Source organism: Erinaceus europaeus, chromosome 11 (genome assembly GCF_950295315.1).
Source record: "Erinaceus europaeus chromosome 11, mEriEur2.1, whole genome shotgun sequence".
NCBI classification, from domain to species: Eukaryota; Metazoa; Chordata; class Mammalia; order Eulipotyphla; family Erinaceidae; genus Erinaceus; species Erinaceus europaeus.
The window spans coordinates 115,670,882-115,692,488 of record NC_080172.1 but is presented as its reverse complement, the minus strand read 5'-3'; the positions used below and the strand labels follow the sequence as shown (position 1 = coordinate 115,692,488).

At 54.3% G+C, this 21,607-nt stretch overlaps 1 protein-coding gene across 1 annotated transcript in view; it reads right to left on the bottom strand.

Moving 5' to 3' along the window:
* CROCC (ciliary rootlet coiled-coil, rootletin) overlaps positions 1-19,654 on the bottom strand; it is an 81,259-nt gene extending 61,605 nt beyond the window's left edge. The window contains exons 1-7 of the mRNA XM_060200827.1: positions 19,571-19,654; positions 18,302-18,452; positions 12,859-13,013; positions 5,511-5,696; positions 5,326-5,409; positions 5,174-5,235; positions 4,917-5,082 (exon numbers count right to left, since the gene is read on the bottom strand). Of these exons, the coding sequence (XP_060056810.1) occupies positions 4,917-5,082; positions 5,174-5,235; positions 5,326-5,409; positions 5,511-5,696; positions 12,859-13,013; positions 18,302-18,452; positions 19,571-19,630 (864 nt within the window). The 5' untranslated portion in view covers positions 19,631-19,654. The remainder of the gene's footprint in view (positions 1-4,916; positions 5,083-5,173; positions 5,236-5,325; positions 5,410-5,510; positions 5,697-12,858; positions 13,014-18,301; positions 18,453-19,570) is intronic.
* Between the last annotated feature and the right edge of the window lie 1,953 nt (positions 19,655-21,607).

Below are 21,607 nucleotides of genomic sequence, written 5' to 3'. Positions count from 1 at the left end.
TAGTTATTATTGATGTCGTTGTTGGATAGGACAGAGAGAAATGGAGAGAGGAGGGGAAGACAGAGAGGGGGAGAGAAAGACAGACACCTGCAGACCTGCTTCACCGCCTGTGAAGTGACTCCCCTGCAGGTGGAGAGCAGGGGGCTCGAACTGGGATCCTTACACTGGTCCTTGCGCTTTGCGCCAAGTGAGCTTAACCCGCTGCGCCACCGCCCGACCCCCTCCTCCTTTTTCTTTATTTCACATAACTTTTCTAGCTTTCTTTTTATTTCTGTTTGATAGGACAAAGTGAAATTGACAGTGGGGGGAGGTGGGGAGCTGGGCAGTGGCACACTGGGTCCTACTCTGTCCTACCAAAAGAAAAAAGAAAGGAAAAAAAATGGCCACTGGGAGCAGTGGATTCATAGCACCGGCACTGAGCTCCAGCAGTAACCCTGGTGGCAATAAAAGGAGCTGATCAACAGTGTGTTTGGCTTTGTATGCTAACTCTCTTTTCAGCCACCAGGTTCCGGGTGCTTGCAGGATGCCGACCAGACTTCCCTGGACAGACAACCCCACCCATGTGTCCTGGAGCCCCGCTTCCCCAGAGCCCTGCCCCACTAGGGAAAGAGAGAGGCAGGCTGGGAGTATGGATCCACCTGTCAACACCCATGTTCAGCGGGGAAGCAATGACAGAAGCCAGACCTTCCGCCTTCTGCAACCCACAGTGACCCTGGGTCCATGCTCCCAGAGGGATAGAGAATGGGAAAGCTATCAGGGGAGGGAGTGGGATACGGAGTTCCGGTGGTGGGAACTGTGTGGGGTTGTACCTCTCTTATCCTATGGTTTTGTCAATGTTTCCTTTTTAGAAAGAAAGAAAGGAAGGAAGGAAGGAAGGGAGGAAGGAGAGAGGGAGGGAGGAAGGAAAGAAAGATAGAAAGAAATAGAAAAAAGAGAAGAGCAAGGGGTAGATAGCATAATGGTTCTACAAAGAGACTCTCATGCCTGAGGTTCCACAGTCCCAGGTTCAATCCCCTGCACCATTAGCCAGAGCTGAACAGTGCTCTGGTAAAAAAAAAAAAAATACAGGGAGTCGGGCGGTAGCACAGTGGAATAAGCGCACATGGCGCAAAGCACAAGGACCGGCGTAAGGATCCCGGTTCGAGCCCCCGGCTCCCCACCTGCAGGGGAGTCGCTTCCCAGGTGGTGAAGCAGGTCTGCAGGTGTCTGTCTTTCTCTCCCCCTCTCTGTCTTCCCCTCCTCTCTCCATGTCTCTCTGTCCTATGCAACAACGATGGCATCAATAGTAACTACAACAATAAAACAACAAGGACAACAAAAGGGAATAAATAAATATTAAAAAATAATAATAATACAAAAGAAAAAGAAAAAAGAGAGGGAGTCAGGCGGTGGCACAGCAGGTTAAGCGCACGTGGTGCAAAGCTCTAGAACCGGCGTAAGGATCCTGGTTCGAGCTGTCTTCCCCTCCTCTCTGTCTTCCCCTCCTCTCTGTCTTCCCCTCCTCTCTGTCTTCCCCTCCTCTCTGTCTTCCCCTCCTCTCTGTCTTCCCCTCCTCTCTGTCTTCCCCCCCTCTCTGTCTTCCCCTCCTCTCTCCATTTCTCTCTGTCCCATCCAATGACTACAACAATAACGACAACAATGTTAAACAACAAGGGCAACAAAAGGGAAAGTAAATAAATAAATACATAAATAAATAAGCTTAAGAAAACCGAGAGAGACGTACAGCACTGCTTCACCGCTCATGAAGCTTCCCCTACAGGTGGGGACCAGGATCTTGAAGTTGGTTCTCGCTCCCGGTGATCAATCTGTGCTCTCAACCGAATGCACCTCCGCCCGGTCCCCTCCGCCTCCCTTTCCCAAAGGGCCCCGGGTTTCCTGGCGGGGCAGCTGCGAAAGACACGGAGGAGGACAGGCCGGCTGTGCTGAGGGCCGAGGCGAGCTTCCCGGCTGCCAGCCAGTGGCTGTGGGCAGTTACTCCACCTATTACCTGCATCCACATGGGCAACAGGAGGGAAACGCAGGCTCGGCCGGTGGCGTGAGGGCCCGGGGCCACTATTCTGCTTGCTGCTATGTTTTCTGTGTTTTTGGAGCTGCTATGTTTTACCAGGGCACTGCTGAGCTCTGGCTTATGGTGGTGCAGAGGATTGAACCTGGGACCCTGAAGCCTCAGGCTCAGAGTCTGTCTGCATGACCACTATGCTATCTACCTCCAGCCTGCTCTCCTCAGTTATCCGCATCTTCAGGCAGGCCAGATAAATATCTTTCTTTTTTAAATATTTATTTATTTATTCCCGTGTGTTGTTTTATTGTTGTAGTTATTATTATTGTTGTCGTTGTTGTTGGATAGGACAGAGAGAAATGGAGAGAGGAGGGGGAAAGGTAGACACCTGCAGACCTGCTTCACCGCTTGTGAAGCGACTCCCCCAGATAAATATCTTACTCATTGTATTTAATATATATATTAAATACAATAATTTTTTGTATTTAATATATATATTTAATATAATACTTTCTCTTTCATATATATTTTTTATTTCATATATATGAAATTTTTTTTCATATATATATATATATATATATATATATATATATATATGGAAGAGAAAGTTTCACATGAGCTGATTCCAGTGCTCTAATGGGAACAAAAATTATTCATTGAATAGAGACAGAGAGAAATTAAGAGAGAAGAGAAAAAGAGAGAGAGAACCAACGACAGCCCTATTTCACCCCTTGTGAAGCTTCCCCCTGCAGGTGGGGACCAGGGGTTTTAAACCCGGTTCCTGGAGCTTGCTGACACATGCGTTCAAGCCTCTATTATGACACCTCCTCACCTCTCCTAGAGGTCCCGCCTGCAGGCTGGGGGATGGTCACTCAGCAGAGCTCACACCTTACCGTACGCAGGGACCCGGCTGTAAGCCTCCGGCCCCCACATGGGAGCACCGTGCATAGGGGAAACTTCACGATCAGTGAAGCAGTGCTGCCTTGTTGTCGCCTCTCTCTCTCTCTTTCTCCCTTTCTGTGTCTCACCCTCGATTTGGGGAGAGGGGGAGGATATTACACAGAGGCCCTAGAGGCGGCACAGGGATAGAACTCTGGACCCACAGGCATGAGGTCCTGGCTTTGGTTCCTGGCACTGCATGTGGTGTGCTAGTCTCTCTCCCTTCCCCTCCCTTGCTCTCTTTCTCACTCACTCAGAAAAAAAAAAAATCTGTAAGTTTACTGGAGGGCAAGAGAGTAAGCAAAACGGTTCTGCAAAAAGACTAATGCCTGAGGCTCTGAAGTCCCAGGTTCAATCCCTCACACCATATAAGGCAGAGCTGAGCAGCACGCTGGTATGATAATAATAATAAATTAAGGGAGGCGGGTGGTAGCGCAGTGGGTTAAGCGCACGTGGCACAAAGCGCAAGGACCGGCATAAGGATCCCGGTTCGAGCCCCCGGCTCCCCACCTGCAGGGGAGTCGCTTCCCAGATAGTGAAGCAGGTCTGCAGGTGTCTGTCTTTCTCTCCCCCTCTCTGTCTTCCCCTCCTCTCTCCATGTCTCTCTGTCCTCTCCAACAATGACGATGTCAATAACTACAACAATAAAATAACAAGGGCAACAAAAGGGAATAAATAAATAGTTAACAAATAAATAAATAATGATGATGATGATTCTTCATTGAGGAGGCCCAGGAAGTGGTGTAGTGAGTGGGGCACTGAACTTGGAAGCATGAGGTCTTTTTTTTTTTTCCCCCTTTTTCTTCTATTTTATTTGACAGGACAGAAAGTAGTTCTGAGGGAGGTGGGCGGTAGCGCAGCGGGTTAAGCGCAGGTGGTGCAAAATGCAGGGACCAATGTAAGTATCCCGGTTCAAGCCCCCGGCTCTCCACCTGCAGGGGCGTCTCTTCCCAGGCGGTGAAGCAGGTCTGCAGGTGTCTGTCTTTCTCTCCCCCTCTCTGTCTTCCCCTCCTCTCTCCATTTCTCTCTGTCCTAGCCAACAATGATGACAACAATAATAATAACTACAACAATAAAACAAGGGCAGCCAAAGGGGATAAATAAATAAATTTTTTTTTTAAAAAGAAAGTAATTGTGAAAGGAGGGGGGAAAGAGAGACGGAGACGGAGACAGACAGACACCTGTATATCTGCAGCATCCTCCTGAAGCTTTCTCCCTGCAGGTGAAGCATGAAGTCTTGAGTTCAATCCCTGGCAACCCATGTTTCAGAGTGATGAACTAACTCTTTTAACACAATCATTTCTTTTTTTTTTTAATTATCTTTATTTATTGGATAGAGACAGCCAGAAACTAAGAGGGAAGGGGAGGTAGAGAGGGAAGGAGAAAGACACCTGCAGTCCTGCTTCACCATTTGCAAAGCTTCCCCCTGCAGGTGGGGTCCTTGTCTGTTGTAACGTGTGATCAACCAGCTGTGTCACCACTTGGCCCCCTCATTTGCGCGCTCTCTCTCTCTATATATATATATATATTTTTTTTTTTTTTTAATTATGACAGAGAGAGAGAAATAGGTCAAGAGTAGAGGGAGAGAGGGAAAGAGACAGAGAGACACCTGTAGCCTGCTCCATCCCTTGTAAAGCTTACTCCCTACTGGTAGGGACCAGGGACTTGAACCTGGGTCCTCACACACGGCAACTTTATTCACTTTACTGGTTGCACCACCACCCAGCCCCTCCTATCAACCATTCACCTGTCACATTAATAAATAAAATCTTAGAGAGAAGAAGGCAATGTGAGTAGTGGAAGCCTACAGACATGGACACCCAGCAAAGCCCTGGTGGCAAGAAAAAGTCTCTCCTGGCAAACCACACACGCACACAGGCACGCACGCCACCACCACAGACACCACGCCACAGAGAGGAGCCCTTCTCTGGACGCCAGCCTGGCCCAGCAAGGCCTCACTGCCCCGCCACCTGCCCACCTCCTCCTCACGCCGCCAGGCTGCCTCCCGCTGCTCCAGCTCCTTGCGGCTAAGCGTCCAGTCACTGGTCACCTTGCGGATGTCCTCACTCAGCACCTGGTTGGCCGAGTTTGCCTGGTCCAGCTGCTCTCGGAGCATGGCATTCACCTGGGCCAGGCTGGCACTCCTGGGTGAGACAGGAAGGACAAGTGGGCGCCAGGCCAGAGAGGGGCACCCCGCCTGCCTGCCCTGCCCTGCCCTGCCCTGCCCTGCCCTGCCTCTGCTGCTCCTCCTCCAGGCGGGTGAGTGCGCTCTCCAGGTCCTGGCTGTGCTCTGCATCCTGTGTGAGGGGGGACAGGGGGGGGCATCAGGCTGGACACAGGGCAGGAAGGGGCTTCCCTGCCCCTCCGTCACCCACGCCGGAACCCACCCTCAGCCGCTGTTGCTCCAGCTCCGCGGACCTCTCCCGCAGCTGCTGCTCTGTCTCCGAGCACTGCTTCTTGGACTGGATAATCTGGGGGTGCGTGGGAGAGCGGGCAGGCAGTGAGCCCCCGGGACGGGACGGAGCAGGACAGAGTGAGCACGGGGGGCGGGAGCGGGGCGGGCAGCCCTGACCTTGGCCTGCAGCCGCTGCACGAGCTGGGCCTGCCTCTGCTGGCCCTCCTGGTAGGCCTGCAGCTTGCGCCGGTAGGAGGCCTGCTCCTCCTGCAGCTGCCTCCGCAGCTCCACGCTCTGCCACACCAGCCCCCGCGGCTCCCTCGCATCCGGCTCCCCCGACTCCAGCCGCACAGCCTGCTCCAGCTGCAGGGAAAGGCCCCGGTGAGGGTGATGAGGGTGAGCGCCCTGGGCCTCCTCCAGGAAGGCAGCTGTGGACCTCCCCGGGGGCGGGAGGGGGCCTCGCAAGCACAGGGGGGCAGACCCGGGGCGCACGGCTGTCGGCATCACGCGGGAACACACAGGGCATGCGAGGGGTGCAGGGTCATGGCACACGCACAGGGAGCCCCGACCACCGTGTGAGTGCAGAGCACGAAGCTGCCCCCGGGGGGCTGCCTGTAGAGGCCCCGGGCGCCCGTCTCTGCAGCTGTCCACATCACTGGAGGCCTGCCCCCCGCTCCCCACCACCCACCCGAAGCGAGCTCTGGCCGCCCCTCCCCGTGTCTCGGCTGCCGTGCCTGAGAATCAGCATTGGATTCCTGAGCCGACAGTCAGAGCAGCAGCATCGAATGCACAGGCCTGGCTGCGCTCAGAGACTGGCACACAGCTGGTGCCAGGCGTGCCCGGGGGACACACAGCTGCCCTGCCTCCCTCCCGGCCCACCCCCCGCTCAGATCTGCAGCCCCCGGCACCGGCTTGATGCCCTGTCAGTCCCGGCCCGTCCTCAGGCTGCCACCACTCCCTGACCTGGGGGAAGGCTTCTGCTCCCAACGCCCCTTCCTCCACCCCTGGACAGCATCACCAGACCCCGAGGGCACCGCCTGGCTCTGGCTGCCCCGTAGCCAGGGAAGCCGCTCATTAGGATGACAGCACCAACAGCCAGCAGCCCGGCTGACCGTCTCCAACCCGCACACACCGCCTGCGGGGCCAGCCTTAGAGTGAGCTCAGTCCAGGTCAGCCCTCCAGTGTGATCAGGGATGAATGACAGAGCTGAAAGCAACTTCATTTCTCTGTCCCACAGGGGACACCCCCTGGGGACAGTGCTGGGGTGGAGAGGCCTGTGTCCACGGGGCTGCTGCAGAAGCAGCGTGTGTGTGTGTGTGTGTGTGTGTGGGGGGGGGGGGGGGTCAGCCTGCAGGGTGGGCTCCAAGCCTGCTGGAGAGGCAGCGTGTGTGTGAAGTCCAATAACCAGGCAGTGTCCAAGCCTTCACACACTTGGCGAGCGGGTATGAGCGAGCTGTGCAGTGTCATCGGTCCCCACGGGGAATCCCGTGTGTCTGCATGCCTGGGCCTTCAGGGGGTCGGGGGACGGGCATCTGGGAGTGTGGTCTATCCCGGCACGGGTGCCCGCGTCTGTGCATGGTGGGTCCGGGGGCGTGTCAAGCTCGGTACTTCCATCAGCTGCGCGTCAGAGGCTCCCCGCTTTGTGCCCCCACGTAGCGGGGAGGGGCTGTCAGGGTGTGCACTCTGTCAGACCGCGCACGTCCCTAAGATGTGTGGGTCAGGTGCTGAGAAGGTGGGCGACATATCTGGGTGGGAGGTGTCTGACCATGTGGCTCAAACTGCGTCTTGAGCCACGTTCTGCATGGCGAGCTGTGTGATCGGTGGTGTCTGGGGGTTCTGTCATGTGACGGGAGGGCCCCGATGGTTTGTGGTCTATTCTGCAAATCTGTGTCACGCAGGTGCTGTTTGCTTCTGTGATCTGGAGGGGTCAGGCAGAGCTTGGGAGAGGGTGCAGCAGCGGCGGGACACAGGGCTGGCATGTAAGACATTCCAGGTTCAATCCCAAGCACCAGCAATAAACAAGACTGAGTGGTGTTCAGGTATAAAAAAAAAGGGGGGGGGAGTCGGGCGGTAGCACAGCAGGTTAAGCACACATGGCGCAACGCGTGAAGGCAGGAGCAAGGATCCCCACCTGCAGGGGAGTCGCTTCACAGGCGGTGAACCAGGTCTGCAGGTGTCTGTCTTTCTCTCCCCCTCTGTCTTCCCCTCCTCTCTCCATTTCTCTCTGTCCTATCCAACAACAATGACATCGATAATAACTACAACAATAAAACAAGGGCAACAAAAGGGAATAAATAAATATTAAAAGAATTTTTAAAAAGGAAGGGGCAGGGGGAGTCAGGCGGTAGTGCAGCAGGTTAAGCGCATGTGGCGCAAAGCCCAAGGACCGGCATAAGGATCCCGGTTTGAGCCCCCCGGCTCCCCACCTGCAGGGGAGTCGCTTCACAGGTGGTGAAGCAGGTCTGCAGGTGTCTGTCTTTCTCTCCTCTTCTCTGTCTTCCCCTCCTCTCTCCATTTCTCTCTGTCCTATTCAACAACGACGACAACAACAATAATAACTACAACAATAAAACAACAAGGGCAACAAAAGGGAATAAATAAATAAAATAAAATATTTTTTAAAAAAAAGGAAGGGGCAGAGGGGCCGGGTGGTGGCACACCAGTTAAGCACACACATACCAGTACACAAAGACCCAGGTTCAAGCCTGCAGGGGAAGCTTCTTCACAAGTAGTGGAGGAGAGCTACAAGTGTCTCTCTAACTCCTTCCCTTTCTATCTTCCCCTTCTCAATTTCTGTCTCTACCCAATAAATAAATAAATATTAACAACAACAATAACAAAAAGGAGGCTTGCATGGTGGCGCACCTGTTACAATGCACAAGGATCAGGGTTCAAGCCTCCAGCCCCCACTAGCAGGGGAAAGCTTCACAATTAGTGAAGCAGGTCTGCAGGTGTCTCTGTTTCTCTCCCTATCTCCCCCTTCCTCTCTACTGGCTGTCTCTATCCAATAAGTAAACATAATAATAATTTTTAAAATAGGGAGTCGGGCGGTAGCGCAGCGGGTTAAGCGCACGTGGCGCAAAGTGCAAGGGCCGGCATAAGGATCCAGGTTCGAGCCCCCGGCTCCCCACCTGCAGGGGAGTCGCTTCCCAGGCGGTGAAGCAGGTCTGCAGGTGTCTGTCTTTCTCTCGCCCTCTCTGTCTTCCCCTCCTCTCTCCATGTCTCTCTGTCCCATCTAACAACAATGACATCAATAACAACAACAATAACTACAACAACAATGAAAAATAAGGGCAACAAAAGGGAAAATAAATAAAAAATAAATAAATAATTTTAAAAATGAACAAAACCACCAATGTTCTAAAAGGGTTCAGCCAGGAGCTCCACCCCTCCCAACCTCACTCAGACCCAGGCCACTCCTGGCCACACCTCGCTCCTCTCCACAAAGGTTTGCGCCTCACAAAACAGCCTTCCCATTTCTCTGTTAATTCAGCTTCATTCCAAGCTAAGCCGAGCTTGCAGTAAAAGAAGTTTACCGTTGCCCTTAGCAACGGCTGCCTTGGGCCACCATTCAATTCAGTCTTGTCCAGGTTGTCATGGACACTGGGGGTCCCTGCAGAGATGAGGGGGTACAGCCACACACCCCCTTCCAGCTGCCCTGCTGGGCCCATACCTGCTTCTCAGCGGTCAGATAAAAGGCAGCCTCCTTGGGGGTCGGGCGGTAGCGCAGCAAGTTAAGTGCACGTAGCGCAAAGCACAAGGACCCGAATAAGGACCCCAGTTCGAGCCCCCGGCTCCCCACCTGCAGGGGAGTCGCTTCACAGGCGGTGAAGCAGGTCTGCAGGTGTCTGTCTTTCTCTCCCCCTCTCTGTCTTCCCCTCCTCTCTCTGTCCTAGCCAACAATGATGACAGCAATAATAACTACAACAAAACAACAAGGGCAACAAAAGGGAATAAAGAAAAATATTTAACTTTTTTTTTTTTTAAAAAAAGGGCAACCTCCTTTGGTGGACTGCACCAAAGTCAAGGACTCTAGAGTGGGGGGAGGGTTCAGGTCCTGAGCCAGGTTGGGGGTTAGAGAGTGACGCGCAAAACTGAGGAATGTGACACATGGACCGACAACTGGATGTTACTACCAACTGTAAACCATCCCTCCAGTGAGGAAACATATACACACACACACACACACACACGCACACACACGCACACGCACACGCACAGGCAGCCTCCACAGGGACCCTGAGGTCCTCCCACCGATCTGAGAGGTGACCACTGGGGGCACCTGCCTCAGTGTCCCTGATCCTATCACCAGGCTCCAGATTCGAGCTCCCAGGCCCTGAGTGCAGGGCCCACCCCGGGCACGCCGTGAGGTTTAAAGGTAACAGCGCTGGGGAAGTCACGAACAGTAGATGCAGAACTTTGATGAACAAGGCCCTGGTGTGATCCCCAGTATAGGGAAATTGTGAGGATGTGGTTGAGCTTGGCAGGGCTTGACTTGAGGGGACGTCCATCCTGTCAGTCTCTCTCTCTACTGAGAGGTCGAGAGAGAAGGACACAACCCCCCAAGGTTTGCCTCGTCTTACCAGACTCCCTGCCTCACAAAGCACCCTGCACTCCTGATACTATGGCCTGCTCCCTGATACATCATCTTTGTTTTGGCTTCACAGGCGGTGAAGCAGGTCTGCAGGTGTCTTTCTCTCCCCCTCTCTCCATGTCTCTCTGTCCTATCCAACAACGATGACATCAATAACAACAACAATAAAAACAACAAGGGCAACAAAAGGGAAAATAAATAAATATTTTTAAAAATTTAAAAAAAGAAAAAAGAAAAGTCAGATCAACTTTACTGACTGGCCCCTACCCAGCACCACAGGCCCAGCGCTCCAAGACCACAGCTCCAAGTCAGGGGGCTCATCTCAGCTCCACCAACAACCAGAGGCCCCTCTCTGAGCCTCAGCCTCCCCTCCTAGGGTGACCTCCAGCTCCTGACAGTCTCCGTGGGGAACTCCTCAGGACAGGGTCACGGCCATTCCTGTCCAGTCCCTGCTTCCATTCCAGGCAGGGCCTCCCTCACACCCTCTCAGTGACAGGACAGTCCAACAGCGGGTTCCCCTCGATTCAGGATCCCTCCCGCCAACAACAAACACAACAGAATGTTCCAGAATCGCAAAGGGCCGCCACGTAAAGCAACCCCCCTCCAGGCCGCTGTGTTCCACCGTCACAGGAACCTGCTACCTTGCCCCTTGCCCCTGCCCCTGCCTGCTGGAGGGCAGTACTAACCTCACTGTCAGCCAGAAGCTGGCGGTTAGGCGGCCACCCCCTGGGGCTGGCACTGTGCCTCTGGCCAGAAGAAAGGCCTGAAGGGAGGAGGCGGGCTCAGGCTGCATCTAGGGACGATGTGGGACCAGGGCCAGCCCCCTCCACACCCCCTGTAAGCCCCGGGGTAACTAGCCCCACGCTGTCCCCCTGTCGGGGGTCACTGCAGAGCTCCCCACCCCGCTGCAAGTCCCAACAAGTCGGGGGCTTGTCCCGGCGGGCAGACAGACACGGGCACACCCCACAACCTTGCACAGAGATGCACGGCCCTCTTTGTAACGCACATGCCAGCACAGACAGGCCCGGCCCTGCCAGTGCCAGCCAGGGGAACCTGGGCCGGCCTCCATCTCCAAGCTTCGTTACAGGGTCATGGCCAAGCTCCTTCCAGCTTTACCGGAGCCAACTGTCCCATGACAACCGTGCCAACCCAGTTCTCTCTGGCATTTATTTATTTATTTATTTGTTGCCTCCAGGGTTATCACTGGAGCTCACTGTCAGCACTAGGAATCCACTGCTCCTGGCGGCCATGTTGTCCACTTGATTGGACAGGACAGAGAGAAATTGAGAGAGGACAGGAGAGAGGGAGAGAGAGACAGTGAAAAAAAAATGCTCCAAGTCTCTGATGGTCAGAGAAATGCAAATCAAGACAACAATGAGATACCACTTCACTCCTGTGAGAATGTCAGACATCAGAAAAGGTAACAGCAGCAAACGCTGGAGAGGGTGTGGGGTCAAAGGAACCCTCCTGCACTGCTGGTGGGAATGTCAATGGGTCCAACCTCTGTGGAGAACAGTCTGGAGTCTCTCAGAAGGCTAGAAATGGACCTGCCCTATGACCCTGCAAGTTGTTTTCTGGGGGTATATCCTAAGGAACCCAACACATCCACCCCAAAAAGATCTGTGTACACCTGCGCTCACAGCAGCACAATTTGTAACAGCCAAAACCTGGAAGCAACCCAGGTGTCCAACAACAGATGAGTGGCTGAGCAAGTTGTGGTCTATATACACAATGGAATACTACTCAGCTATCAAAAGTGGTGACTTCACCTTCTCCACCCCATCTTGGATGGAGCTTGAAGGAATCTTGTTAAGGGAGACAAATCAGAAACAGAAGGATGAATATGGACTGATCTCACTCATAGGCAGAAGTTTAAAAACAAGATCAGAAGGGGAAACACAAAGCAGAACTGGGACTGGAGTTGGTGTGTTGCACCAAAGTCAAGGACTCTGGGGTGGGGTAGGGGTTCAGGTCCTGGAACATGATGGCGGAGGAGGACCTAGGTGGGGGTTAGAGTGTTATAGGGAAAACTGAGAAATGTTACCCATGTACAAACTATTGTATTTTACTGTTGACTGTAAAACATTAATCCCCCAATAAAGAAATTTTAAAAAAAAACAGAGCTGAGCAGTGTTCCTGTAAAAATAAAGAAAGGGGGCCAGGTGGCAGCGCACATATTGCAATGGACCAGGACCAGGGTTTGAGCCCCCAGTCCCCACCTGCAGGGGGAAAGCTTTGCAAGTGGTGAGGCAGTGCTACAGGCGTCTCTCTGTCTCTCTCCCTATTACCCCTTCCTTCTCAATTTCTGGCTGTCTCTATCCCATAAATAAATAATGACAATTTTCTTTTTTTTTACTTATTTAAGAAAGGAGACATTAACAAAACCGTAGGATAGGAGAGGTACAACTCCACACAATTCCCACCACCCTACCCCTCCCCTCCCCTGATAGCTTTCCCATTCTCTATCCCTCTGGGAGCATGGACCCAAGGTCGTTGTGGGGTGCAGAAAGTGGAAGGTCTGGCTTCTGTAATTGCTTGATACTTTTTTTTTTTTTTTTAACCAGAGCACTGCTCAGCTCTGGCTTATGGCGGTGCGGGGGGATTGAACCTGGGACTTTGGAGCCTCAGGCATGACAGTCTGTTTGCATAACCATGATGCTATCTACGCTCCGCCCAATTTTTTTTTTTAATGTTAAAAAAAGGAAGAAAGAAAGACAGACTCCCGGCAGCAGCCACTCCACCCCTCATCTCATTCAGTCCATGCCACACCTCCACCTCCACACCAAAATCCAGGCGGTCTGCCTGTGGCTAAGTTGGCAGAGCCCATTGGCTGGCCAGGCCATGCTGACTCCAGGGTCCGCGGGCCATCTCCCCGGCCTCCCAGCAGGGCAGCCCAGGCCACCCCAGCCCCATCCCCGAGGAAGCACGCACCCTCTCGCTGACTGCATTGTACTTGATGGCCAGCTCGTCACGCTCGGCCCTGCTCTGGGCCAGCAAGTCCTCCACGCGGGACAGCTCCTGCTGCAGCAGCTGGTTCTCCTCCTGAAGCGACAGCGTCGATGCCATCTCTGCAGCGGGCAGCTGAGCTAGAAAGGGAGAAGCGGGCACGTCACCGGCCTCCCCCACAGCCCGGGTGGTCGCCTTCCCCTGCAGGTGCCCCGCTCGTCACTGGAGGCTGCAAGAGGGACCAAGCCTCTGGGAGAGCCACCGAGGGGCTGGACACAGCACCGGGCTGCACAAGCAGTAGAGGGGGGACGAAAGGGTGGGCAAAGGCACGGGCCTCGTGCCAGACCGAGCGGGCACAGCTCCAGCTGATGGGCCAGAGGGTGCAGGTATCGGAAACCTTGTTTCGGGCGGAGGGGAGACAGCATCGCGGTTCTGCAAAGAGACTCTCATGCTTAAGGCTCCAAAGTCCCAGGTTCAATCCCCTGCACCACCATAAGCCAGAGCTGAGCAGTGCTCTGGTTAAAAAAAAATTAAAAGTGGGGCCGGGTGGTGGCGCACCTGGTTGAGTGACATGTTACAGTGCGTAAGGACCCGGGTTCGAGGCCCTGACCCCCACCTGCAGGGGGAAAGCTTTGCAAGTGGTGAAGCAGGGCTGCAGGTGTCGCTCTGTCTCCTCCTTCCCTCTCAATTTCTGGCTGTTTCTATCGAATAAATAAAGATAACTAAAAAAAAAAGTTAAAAAAAATAATAAAAATTAAAAGTAAAAAAAAATAAAAATAAATTTTAAAAAAAGAAATCGTTTCACAGTTCCTTCCCTCATTTTTGACCTCCTCGCTCTCGCTCTTTATTTGCCTCCAGGATTATTGCTGGGGCTCTGTGCCAGCTCTACGAATCCACTGCTCCTGGTGACCATTTTTCTATTTTATTGGCTAGGACAGAGAGAAACTGACAGAGGAGGGGTCGGAGGCCGGGTAGTGGCTCACGTGGTTGAGCGCACATGTTACAATGCACAAGGACCTGGGTTCGAGGCCCCAGTCCCCACCTGCAAGGGGAAAGCTTTGCAGGCGGTGAAGCAGGGCTGCAGGTGTCTCTCTGTGTATCATCTCCTTCCCTCTGGATTTCTGACTGTCTCTATCCATAAACAAAGGTAATACAGAAGAAAAAAGGAGAGAGTGGAGGGGGAGAGAGAAAAAGAGAAACCTGGAGACCCACTTCAACACTTGTCAAGTGCCCCACCTGCAGGTGGGGAGTGGAGGCTCAAAACCGGATCCTTGCGTGGGTCCTTGAGCTTAGCACCACGTGTGCTTGACCTGGTGCGCCAATGCCCAGCCCTCACCCCCTGCAATTACTGGTCTGTTCACTTCCTGATCTGGGAAGCAGGTAAGAGTAAGCAGGTCCTGGCCAGCAGCAGAGCAGGGCAGAACCACTTAGGGACTTCAACTTCAGGCAGGCAGACAGGCATAAGGGAGTGTGGGCCAGGAAGTGGGGGAGAGGAAGAGGAGGGAGGAAGAAGGGAAGTCAAAGAATGGTTGTAAGGGTCTAGGATGCGACTCACCTGGCTGAGCTCACCCTATGCCACGCTAGAGGGCCTGGGTTCAAGACCCCAGCAGTACCACGTGGAAACACCCCCACTTCATGAGTTATAGTAAGACACCTTTTCTCCCTCTAATATCGATTTTTTTTAAATGGGGGGGCAGGTGATGGTGCATGCGGTAAGATACACACATTACAGATTACAGTGCATTAGGACCCAGGTTCAAGAGTGGGGAAGCAGGGCTGAGGTGTCTGTCTGTCGCCTTCCCTCTCTATCTCCCTGTCCTCTCTCAATTACTTCGTTTCTATCCACTAAGTAAATAAATATTTTTTAAAAAGAGTCCACAAGAACAGTGGAATTACGCAGGTGCAAAAAATTCTGGCAGCAGAGTTGAGCAGTGCTCTGGCGTTTCTCTCTGTAGCTCTGATTAAAAATTAAAATATGGGGGCCAGGCAGGAGCACAGTGTATTAAGTGCACGTGGCGCAAAGCGCAAGGAAGGACTCGTGTAAGGATCCTGGTTTGAGCTCCCAGCCCCTTCAGGAGGGTCGCTTCACAGGCGGTGAAGCAGGTCTGCAGGTGTCTGTCTTTCTCTCCCCCTCTGTCTTCCCCTCCTCTCTTGACTATTCTCTGTCCTATCTAACTACGAAGACGACAATAATAATAGCAAAGATAACAAGGGCAACAAAAGGGAAAAAAATAGCCTCCAGGAGCAGCGGATTTGTAGTGCAGGCACGGAGCCCCAGCAATAACAACCCTGGAGGCAAAAAATAAAATAAAATAATAAAAATAAAAGAAAGGGGAAGTCGGTGGTTAAGCGCACATGGCGCAAAGTGTAAGGGCTGGTGTAAGGATCCCCCGATCGAGCCCCCGGCTCCCCACCTGCAGGGGAGTCGCTTCCCAGGCGGTGAAGCATGTCTGTGGGTGTCTGTCTTTCTCTCCCCCTCTCTGTCTTCCCCTCCTCTCTCCATTTCTCTCTGTCCTGTCCAACAACAGCTATGACAACAATAACAACTACAACAAGGGCAATAACAAGGGCAACAAAATGGGAAAAATAGCCTCCAGGAGCAGTGGACCAAGCCCCAGCAATAACCCTGAAGGCAAAAAAAAAAAAAAAAAAAAAGGAAAGGAAAGGAAAGAAGGAAGGAGAAAAAACAGAAAGAGATGTGAAGGGATCAGGGGTAGATAGCATCATGGTTATTCAAAGAGACTCTCCTGCCTGAGGCCCTGAAGTCCAAGTTCAATCCCCTGCACTACCATCAGCCAGAGTTGAGCAGTGCTCTGGGAAAAATAAGTAAATAATAAATAAATGTGAAGGGGTCAGGCAGTGGAACACCAGGGCAAGTGCATGTTTTACCAAGCACAAGACTCCGATTCAAGCAAAGGGAAGTCTGCTTCATGAGCGGTGAAGCAGGTCTGTAGGTATCTTTTTTTTTAAGTGATTATTATTTTTTAAATTTATTTATTTTATTTCTTTTTTTCTTTTATCTTTTTTTTTATTTATTCCCTTTTGTTGCCCTTATTGTTTTATTGTTGTTGTTGTTGTTGATCTCGTTGTTGTTGGGTAGGACAGAGAGAAATGGAGAGAGGAGGGGAAGACAAAGGGGAGAGAAAGACAGACACCTGCAGACCTGCTTCACCGCCTGTGAAGCGATTCCCGTGCAGGTGGGGAGCCGGGGGCTCGAACCGGGTTCCTCACACCGGTCCTTGTGCTTAGCGCCACCTGCGCTTAAACCGCTGTGCTACCGCCCGACTCCCTATTTATTTGATTTCTTTTTAATATTTATTTATTTACTCCCTTTTGTTGCCCTTGTTGTTTTATCGTTGTAGTTATTAATTGTAGTTGTAGAGAAAGACAGACACCTGTAGACCTGCGTCACCGCCTGGGAAGTGACCCCCCTGCAGGTGGGGAGGGTCTGTAGTTATCTCCCTCCCCCTCTCTATCTCCCTGTCCTCTCTCAACTTCTCTGGCTTACCTAATAATAATATTTTTAAAATGAGAAAGAAAAAAGAAAGGGAAACACAAAGCAGAATTTGACTGAGTTTGGAGTATCGCACCAAGGTAAAAAAAAACTCTGGGTGAGGGGTGAGAGTAGATTTGCAGCTTCACTAAAGGGGGGTGGCGGGCAGGGGTACACAGCATAATGGTTCTGCAAAGAGACTCTCATACCTGAGGCTCCAAAGTCCCAGGTTCAATCCCCTGCACCACCATAAACTAGAGCTGAGCAGTGCTCTGGAAAAAAAAAAAAAAGGGGGGGGTGGAGGTAGGGACACAGGCCTCCGGTGGCAGGACTGGCGTTCACATACACTCCTACTGGGAGTCGGGCGGCAGCGCAGCGGGTCAAGCGCACGTGGCGCACAGCACAAGGACCGGCGTAAGGATCCCGGTTCGAGTCCCCGGCTCCCCACCTGCAGAGGAGTCACTTCACAGGCGGTGAAGCAGGTCTGCAGGTGTCTGTCTCTCTCTCTCTCTCTGTCTTCCCCTCCTCTCTCCATTTCTGTCTGTCCTATCCAACAACAACAACATCAATAACAATAATAACTACAACAACAAAACAACAAAGGCAGCAAAACGGAAAAATAAATAAATTTTAAAAATTAAAAAAGAACATACACTCCTATTAAAGAAAAAGGATAAATGGCCGCTGGGCACAGTGCACTCACAGTGCCAGCTCAGTTCTCCAGCAACTATCCCTGGTGGGAAAAATAAAATAAAATAAAAAGTAAAGAGGCTGCATAGGAGTACACTGAGTTGAGTGTATGTTTCCATGCATAAGGACGGGGGTTCAAGACCCTGGCCCCCATCTGCAGCGGGAAAATTTCATGAGTCATGAACAGGGCTGCGGGTGTCTCTCTCCCTCTCCATCTCCCTTTTCCCTCTCGATTTCTTTGTCTCTAGCCAATAAAATAAGAATAAATAAAATATTGAAAGACAGAGAGAGAGAGGCAGGAAGAGAGGAAGGAGGCTAGGATGCCAGCACACAGCACGAGACTTGCACACCTGACCCAGGTTTAACCACTGGCTTCACCATAAACCGCAGATGAACAGTAGTCTGTCTGGCCTCTCGCCAACGAAGATAAATAAATTCGAGATGCAAAAGTCGTGGCGGGGAAGGGGTAGATAGCCTAATGGTTCTGCAAAGAGACTCCCATGCCTGAGGCTCCAAAGTCCCAGGTTCAATCCCCCCACACCAACATAAACCAGAGCTGAGCAGTGCTCCTGTTTAAAAGAAGGAAAGAGGGAGTCAGGCGGTTAAGCGCATGTGGCGCAAGGACCGGTGTAAAGATCCTGGTTCGAGCCCCCGGCTCCCCACCTGCAGGGGAGTCGCTTTCCCAGGCGGTGAAGCAGGTCTGCAGGTGTCTGTCTTTCTCTCCCCCTCTCTGCCTTCCCCTCCTCTCTCCATTTCTCTCTGTCCTGTCCAACAACAACGACATCAATAACAATGATAACTACAACAATGAAAAACAACAAGGGTAACAAAAGGGAATAAATAAATAGATATGGGAGTCGGGCGGTGGCGCAGCGGGTTAAGAGCAGGTGGTGCAAAGCACAAGGACCGGCATAAGGATCCCGGTTCGAGCCCCCGGCTCCCCACCTGCAGGGGAGTCGCTTCCCAGGCGGTGAAGCAGGTCTGCAGGTGTCTGTCTTTCTCTCCCCCTCTCTGTCTTCCCCTCCTCTCTCCATGTCTCTCTGTCCTACCCAACAACAACGACATCAATGACTACAACAATAATAGCTACAACAATAAAACAAGGGCAACAGAAAGGGAAAATAAATATTAAAAAATAGATAGATAGATATTAAAAAGAAAAGAAGCAAAAGCGGTGATGGTGAGCGTTGTGGACGGCTGTGTGGGAGCAGTGTCTGGGTGGGCAGTGCCCGGGGCGCCTGGTACCTGGGCTCTCGGGCTGGGCGAAGTGTTGGGTGACGACCTCCCTGACGCGCGCGGGCAGCCGGGCAGCCTGGGCCGGGTCCTGCGGCTCCTGCGCGCTCGGGCTCTGCTCCTGCCCCGGCCCCGGCCCCGGGGCGCTGCTGCTCTCCAGGGTCTGCAGGGAAAGACAGGATTACGGAGGGGAGGACCCGGACACTGGATCCCCGGGCCGAGGGTCCCTGGGGTCCTGCAGCTCAAAAGGTGGGCGGCCCTTGGGGAAAGCCAACAAACAAATAAATAATAATCAATCATCATCATCAATATCTATTATTTATTATTTATATCTATAAATAAATAGAAAATAATAATAAAGAACTCAAGGGGGACACTTGTGCGGCTCCTGCCCAGCAGAGGGGGCTGGGTGGGGGGGGCAAAAGAGGGAAGCCGAGCCCCCCTGGCGAAACTACAGCTGAGCACAGTGCTGGGGGCCCGGTAACCTCCAACACTATGGGGGGCTGAAGCAGGACCCCAGGGAGCCCATGAGCCCCTAAAAGCTGGCACTAGAAGCCCCCTGCCCCTTGCAGGCCACCGAGTCCTGTGCACCCCTCCCTCCCAATCTGGCCAGAACCTGCAGTCTGAGGCCCCCCCCCCCCCCCGCGCACTTCCCGCCCCCAGCCCCCTGCTCGGCCCCCCCTCCAACCCCCTGCTCGCCCCCCGCCCCCTGCTCGGCCCCCGCCCCCAGCCCCCTGCTCGGCCCCCCCCCTCCAGCCCCAAGCTCGGCCCCCCCCTCCAGCCCCCTGCTCGGCCCCCGCCCCCAGCCCCCTGCTCGGCCCCCCCCCTCCAGCCCCAAGCTCGGCCCCCCCCCTCCAGCCCCCTGCTCGCCCCCCCTCCAGCCCCCTGCTCGGCCCCCCCTCCAGCCCCCTGCTCGGCCCCCCCCTCCAGCCCCCTGCTCGCCCCCCGCCCCCAGCCCCCTGCTCGGCCCCCCCTCCAGTCCCCTGCTCGGCCCCCCCCTCCAGCCCCCTGCTCGCCCCCCCTCCAGCCCCCTGCTCGGCCCCCCCTCCAGCCCCCTGCTCGGCCCCCCCCCTCCAGCCCCCTGCTCGCCCCCCCTCCAGCCCCCTGCTCGGCCCCCCCTCCAGCCCCCTGCTCGCCCCCCCCCTCCAGCCCCCTGCTCGCCCCCCGCCCCCAGCCCCCAGCTCGCCCCCCCCTCCAGCCCCCTGCTCGGCCCCCCCCTCCAGCCCCCTGCTCGCCCCCCCCCCCTCCTGGGCTGGGGGACACCCCGCCCCCAGCACCCGCCTGGACAGCAGTCTCCAGGGCCAGCTGCACCTCCAACGACCCCTCTGGCCCCACACTCATGGGCACCGCTGCGGCCCCTCCTCGGGCCCCCGAGACGAGCCCCCCAACCCACAGCCAGACCGGCGCTGAGCTCCCGGCAGATTAGCTTAAATCCGGCGCCGTCACGTGACACGGGGGTGGGCGGGGCTGCGGCTGGGGCGGGGAGGGGCGGGAGGAGAGGGGCGGGAGGGGAGGGGAAGGAGGGGAGGGGTGGCAGGGGTAGGGGCGGGAGGGGCAGGAGGGGAGGGGCAGGAGGGGTAGGAGGGGGAGGGGTAGGAGGGGAGGGGCAGGAGGGGAGGGGCGGGAGGGGCAGGAGGGGAGGGGCAGGAGGGGAGGGGCGGGAGGGGCAGGAGGGGAGGGGCAGGAGGGGTAGGAGGGGGAGGGGCAGGAGGGGGAGGGGTGGGAGGGGAGGGGCAGGAGGGGAGGGGCAGGAGGGGAATGAGGGGGAGGGGCAGGATGGGGAGGAGGGGGCGGGGCAGGAGGGAAGGGGAGGAGGGGGAGGGGCAGGAGGGGAGGGGCAGGAGGGGAGGAGGGGTGGGGCAGGAGGGGGAGGAGCAGGAGGGGAGGGGCAGGAGGGGAGGGGCAGGAGGGGAGGAGGGGTGGGGCAGGAGGGGGAGGAGCAGGAGGGGAGGGGCAGGAGGGGAGGGGCAGGAGGGGAGGGGCAGGAGGGGGCGGGAAGCAGAGGCTGGAGGACTCGAGAGCTGAAAGACAATAAGGGGGAGGAGAGGGGCCACGTGGTGACTCAGCGCACATGTTACAATCGCCAGGGACCGGGGTTCGAGGCCCCAGCCCCCACCTGCAGTGGGACAGTTTTGCAAGAGGTGAAGCAGGGCTGCAGGTGCCTCTCTGGCACCCCTCCCCCTCAATTTCTGTCTGTGTCCAATAAGTAAGTGGGGACGATAACAAAATTCAAAAGCAGGTGAAGAGAGAGCTAAGAAGGGACACACACAGACACGGAAACACTCCAGCCACGGGGTGGTACAGCCTCCCAGGCCCGGGGAGAAGGGGGAGCACCCCGGGACCACAGTCCTCGAGGCCGTGTCGGCCGGGGGGCGCGCACACAGCTGCAAGGCTCTGGAGGGACGCAGACTACGGTGGTCCGGGAGGTGGCCCAGGGGACAGAGCGCTGGACTCTCAAGCATGAGGTCGTGAGCTCAGTCCCCGGCTGCACCTGAACCAGAGTGATGGCTGGTTCTTTCTCTCTCTGCCTACGTTCCATTAATAAATAAATAAAATCTTAAAAACAAACAAAGATGCAGGCTATGGACTCTCACCCCGACTGTAAAAGGCAGTAGCCTTGAAATTCCCTTTTTATGCAGTTGTTTGTTAAGTGCTTTTAGTATGTCTTGCTGAGTGAAGTAGAAAAATTCCTTGCCCCTTCCCCCTTGAATAAGCAGGACCTAATCAGTGAAGGCCACCCATTGTTCGAAGGACCCTGCCTGGGGACAAGCCTTATCAGGACCTTTGAATAAGCAGGACCTAATCAGTGAAGGCCACCCATTGTTCGAAGGACCCTACATGGGGACAAGCCTTATTAGGACCTTTGAACAGACTTTGTGGTGTGCTGTCTACCGGATGGGTGGTCATAGCCGATGGCAGGAGGATGTGCCTGGTTGAATTCTATTGGTTGTGTGATCTTACTATATTTGAAACTAGCCCGCGCTTTGCTTTGAATGGATCATGCTTTTGCTAAGTTTGAAATGATTGGATCTTGTGTTTGCTATAGCCTGTTATTAGATGTAGGTTGATAAGGTGATGTGCTCCCCCTCCCTGAGTGTAGTCTGAATTCCTATAAATTGTGTGATTTGAACCCTGTTCGGGGTCGAGCTTGGTAGACTAACACCAGTCACCATCTCGGCCCGGATTGCAATTCGTCAATAAACATCTTTGCTTCCTTACAGTGGATGGTGGTTTGATTTATGCTCGCTAACACCGACCCAGCAAAGGAGCTGGGACAGAAGCCAGCTCACCTCTCACCGGCAGCCCCATCCCCACTGA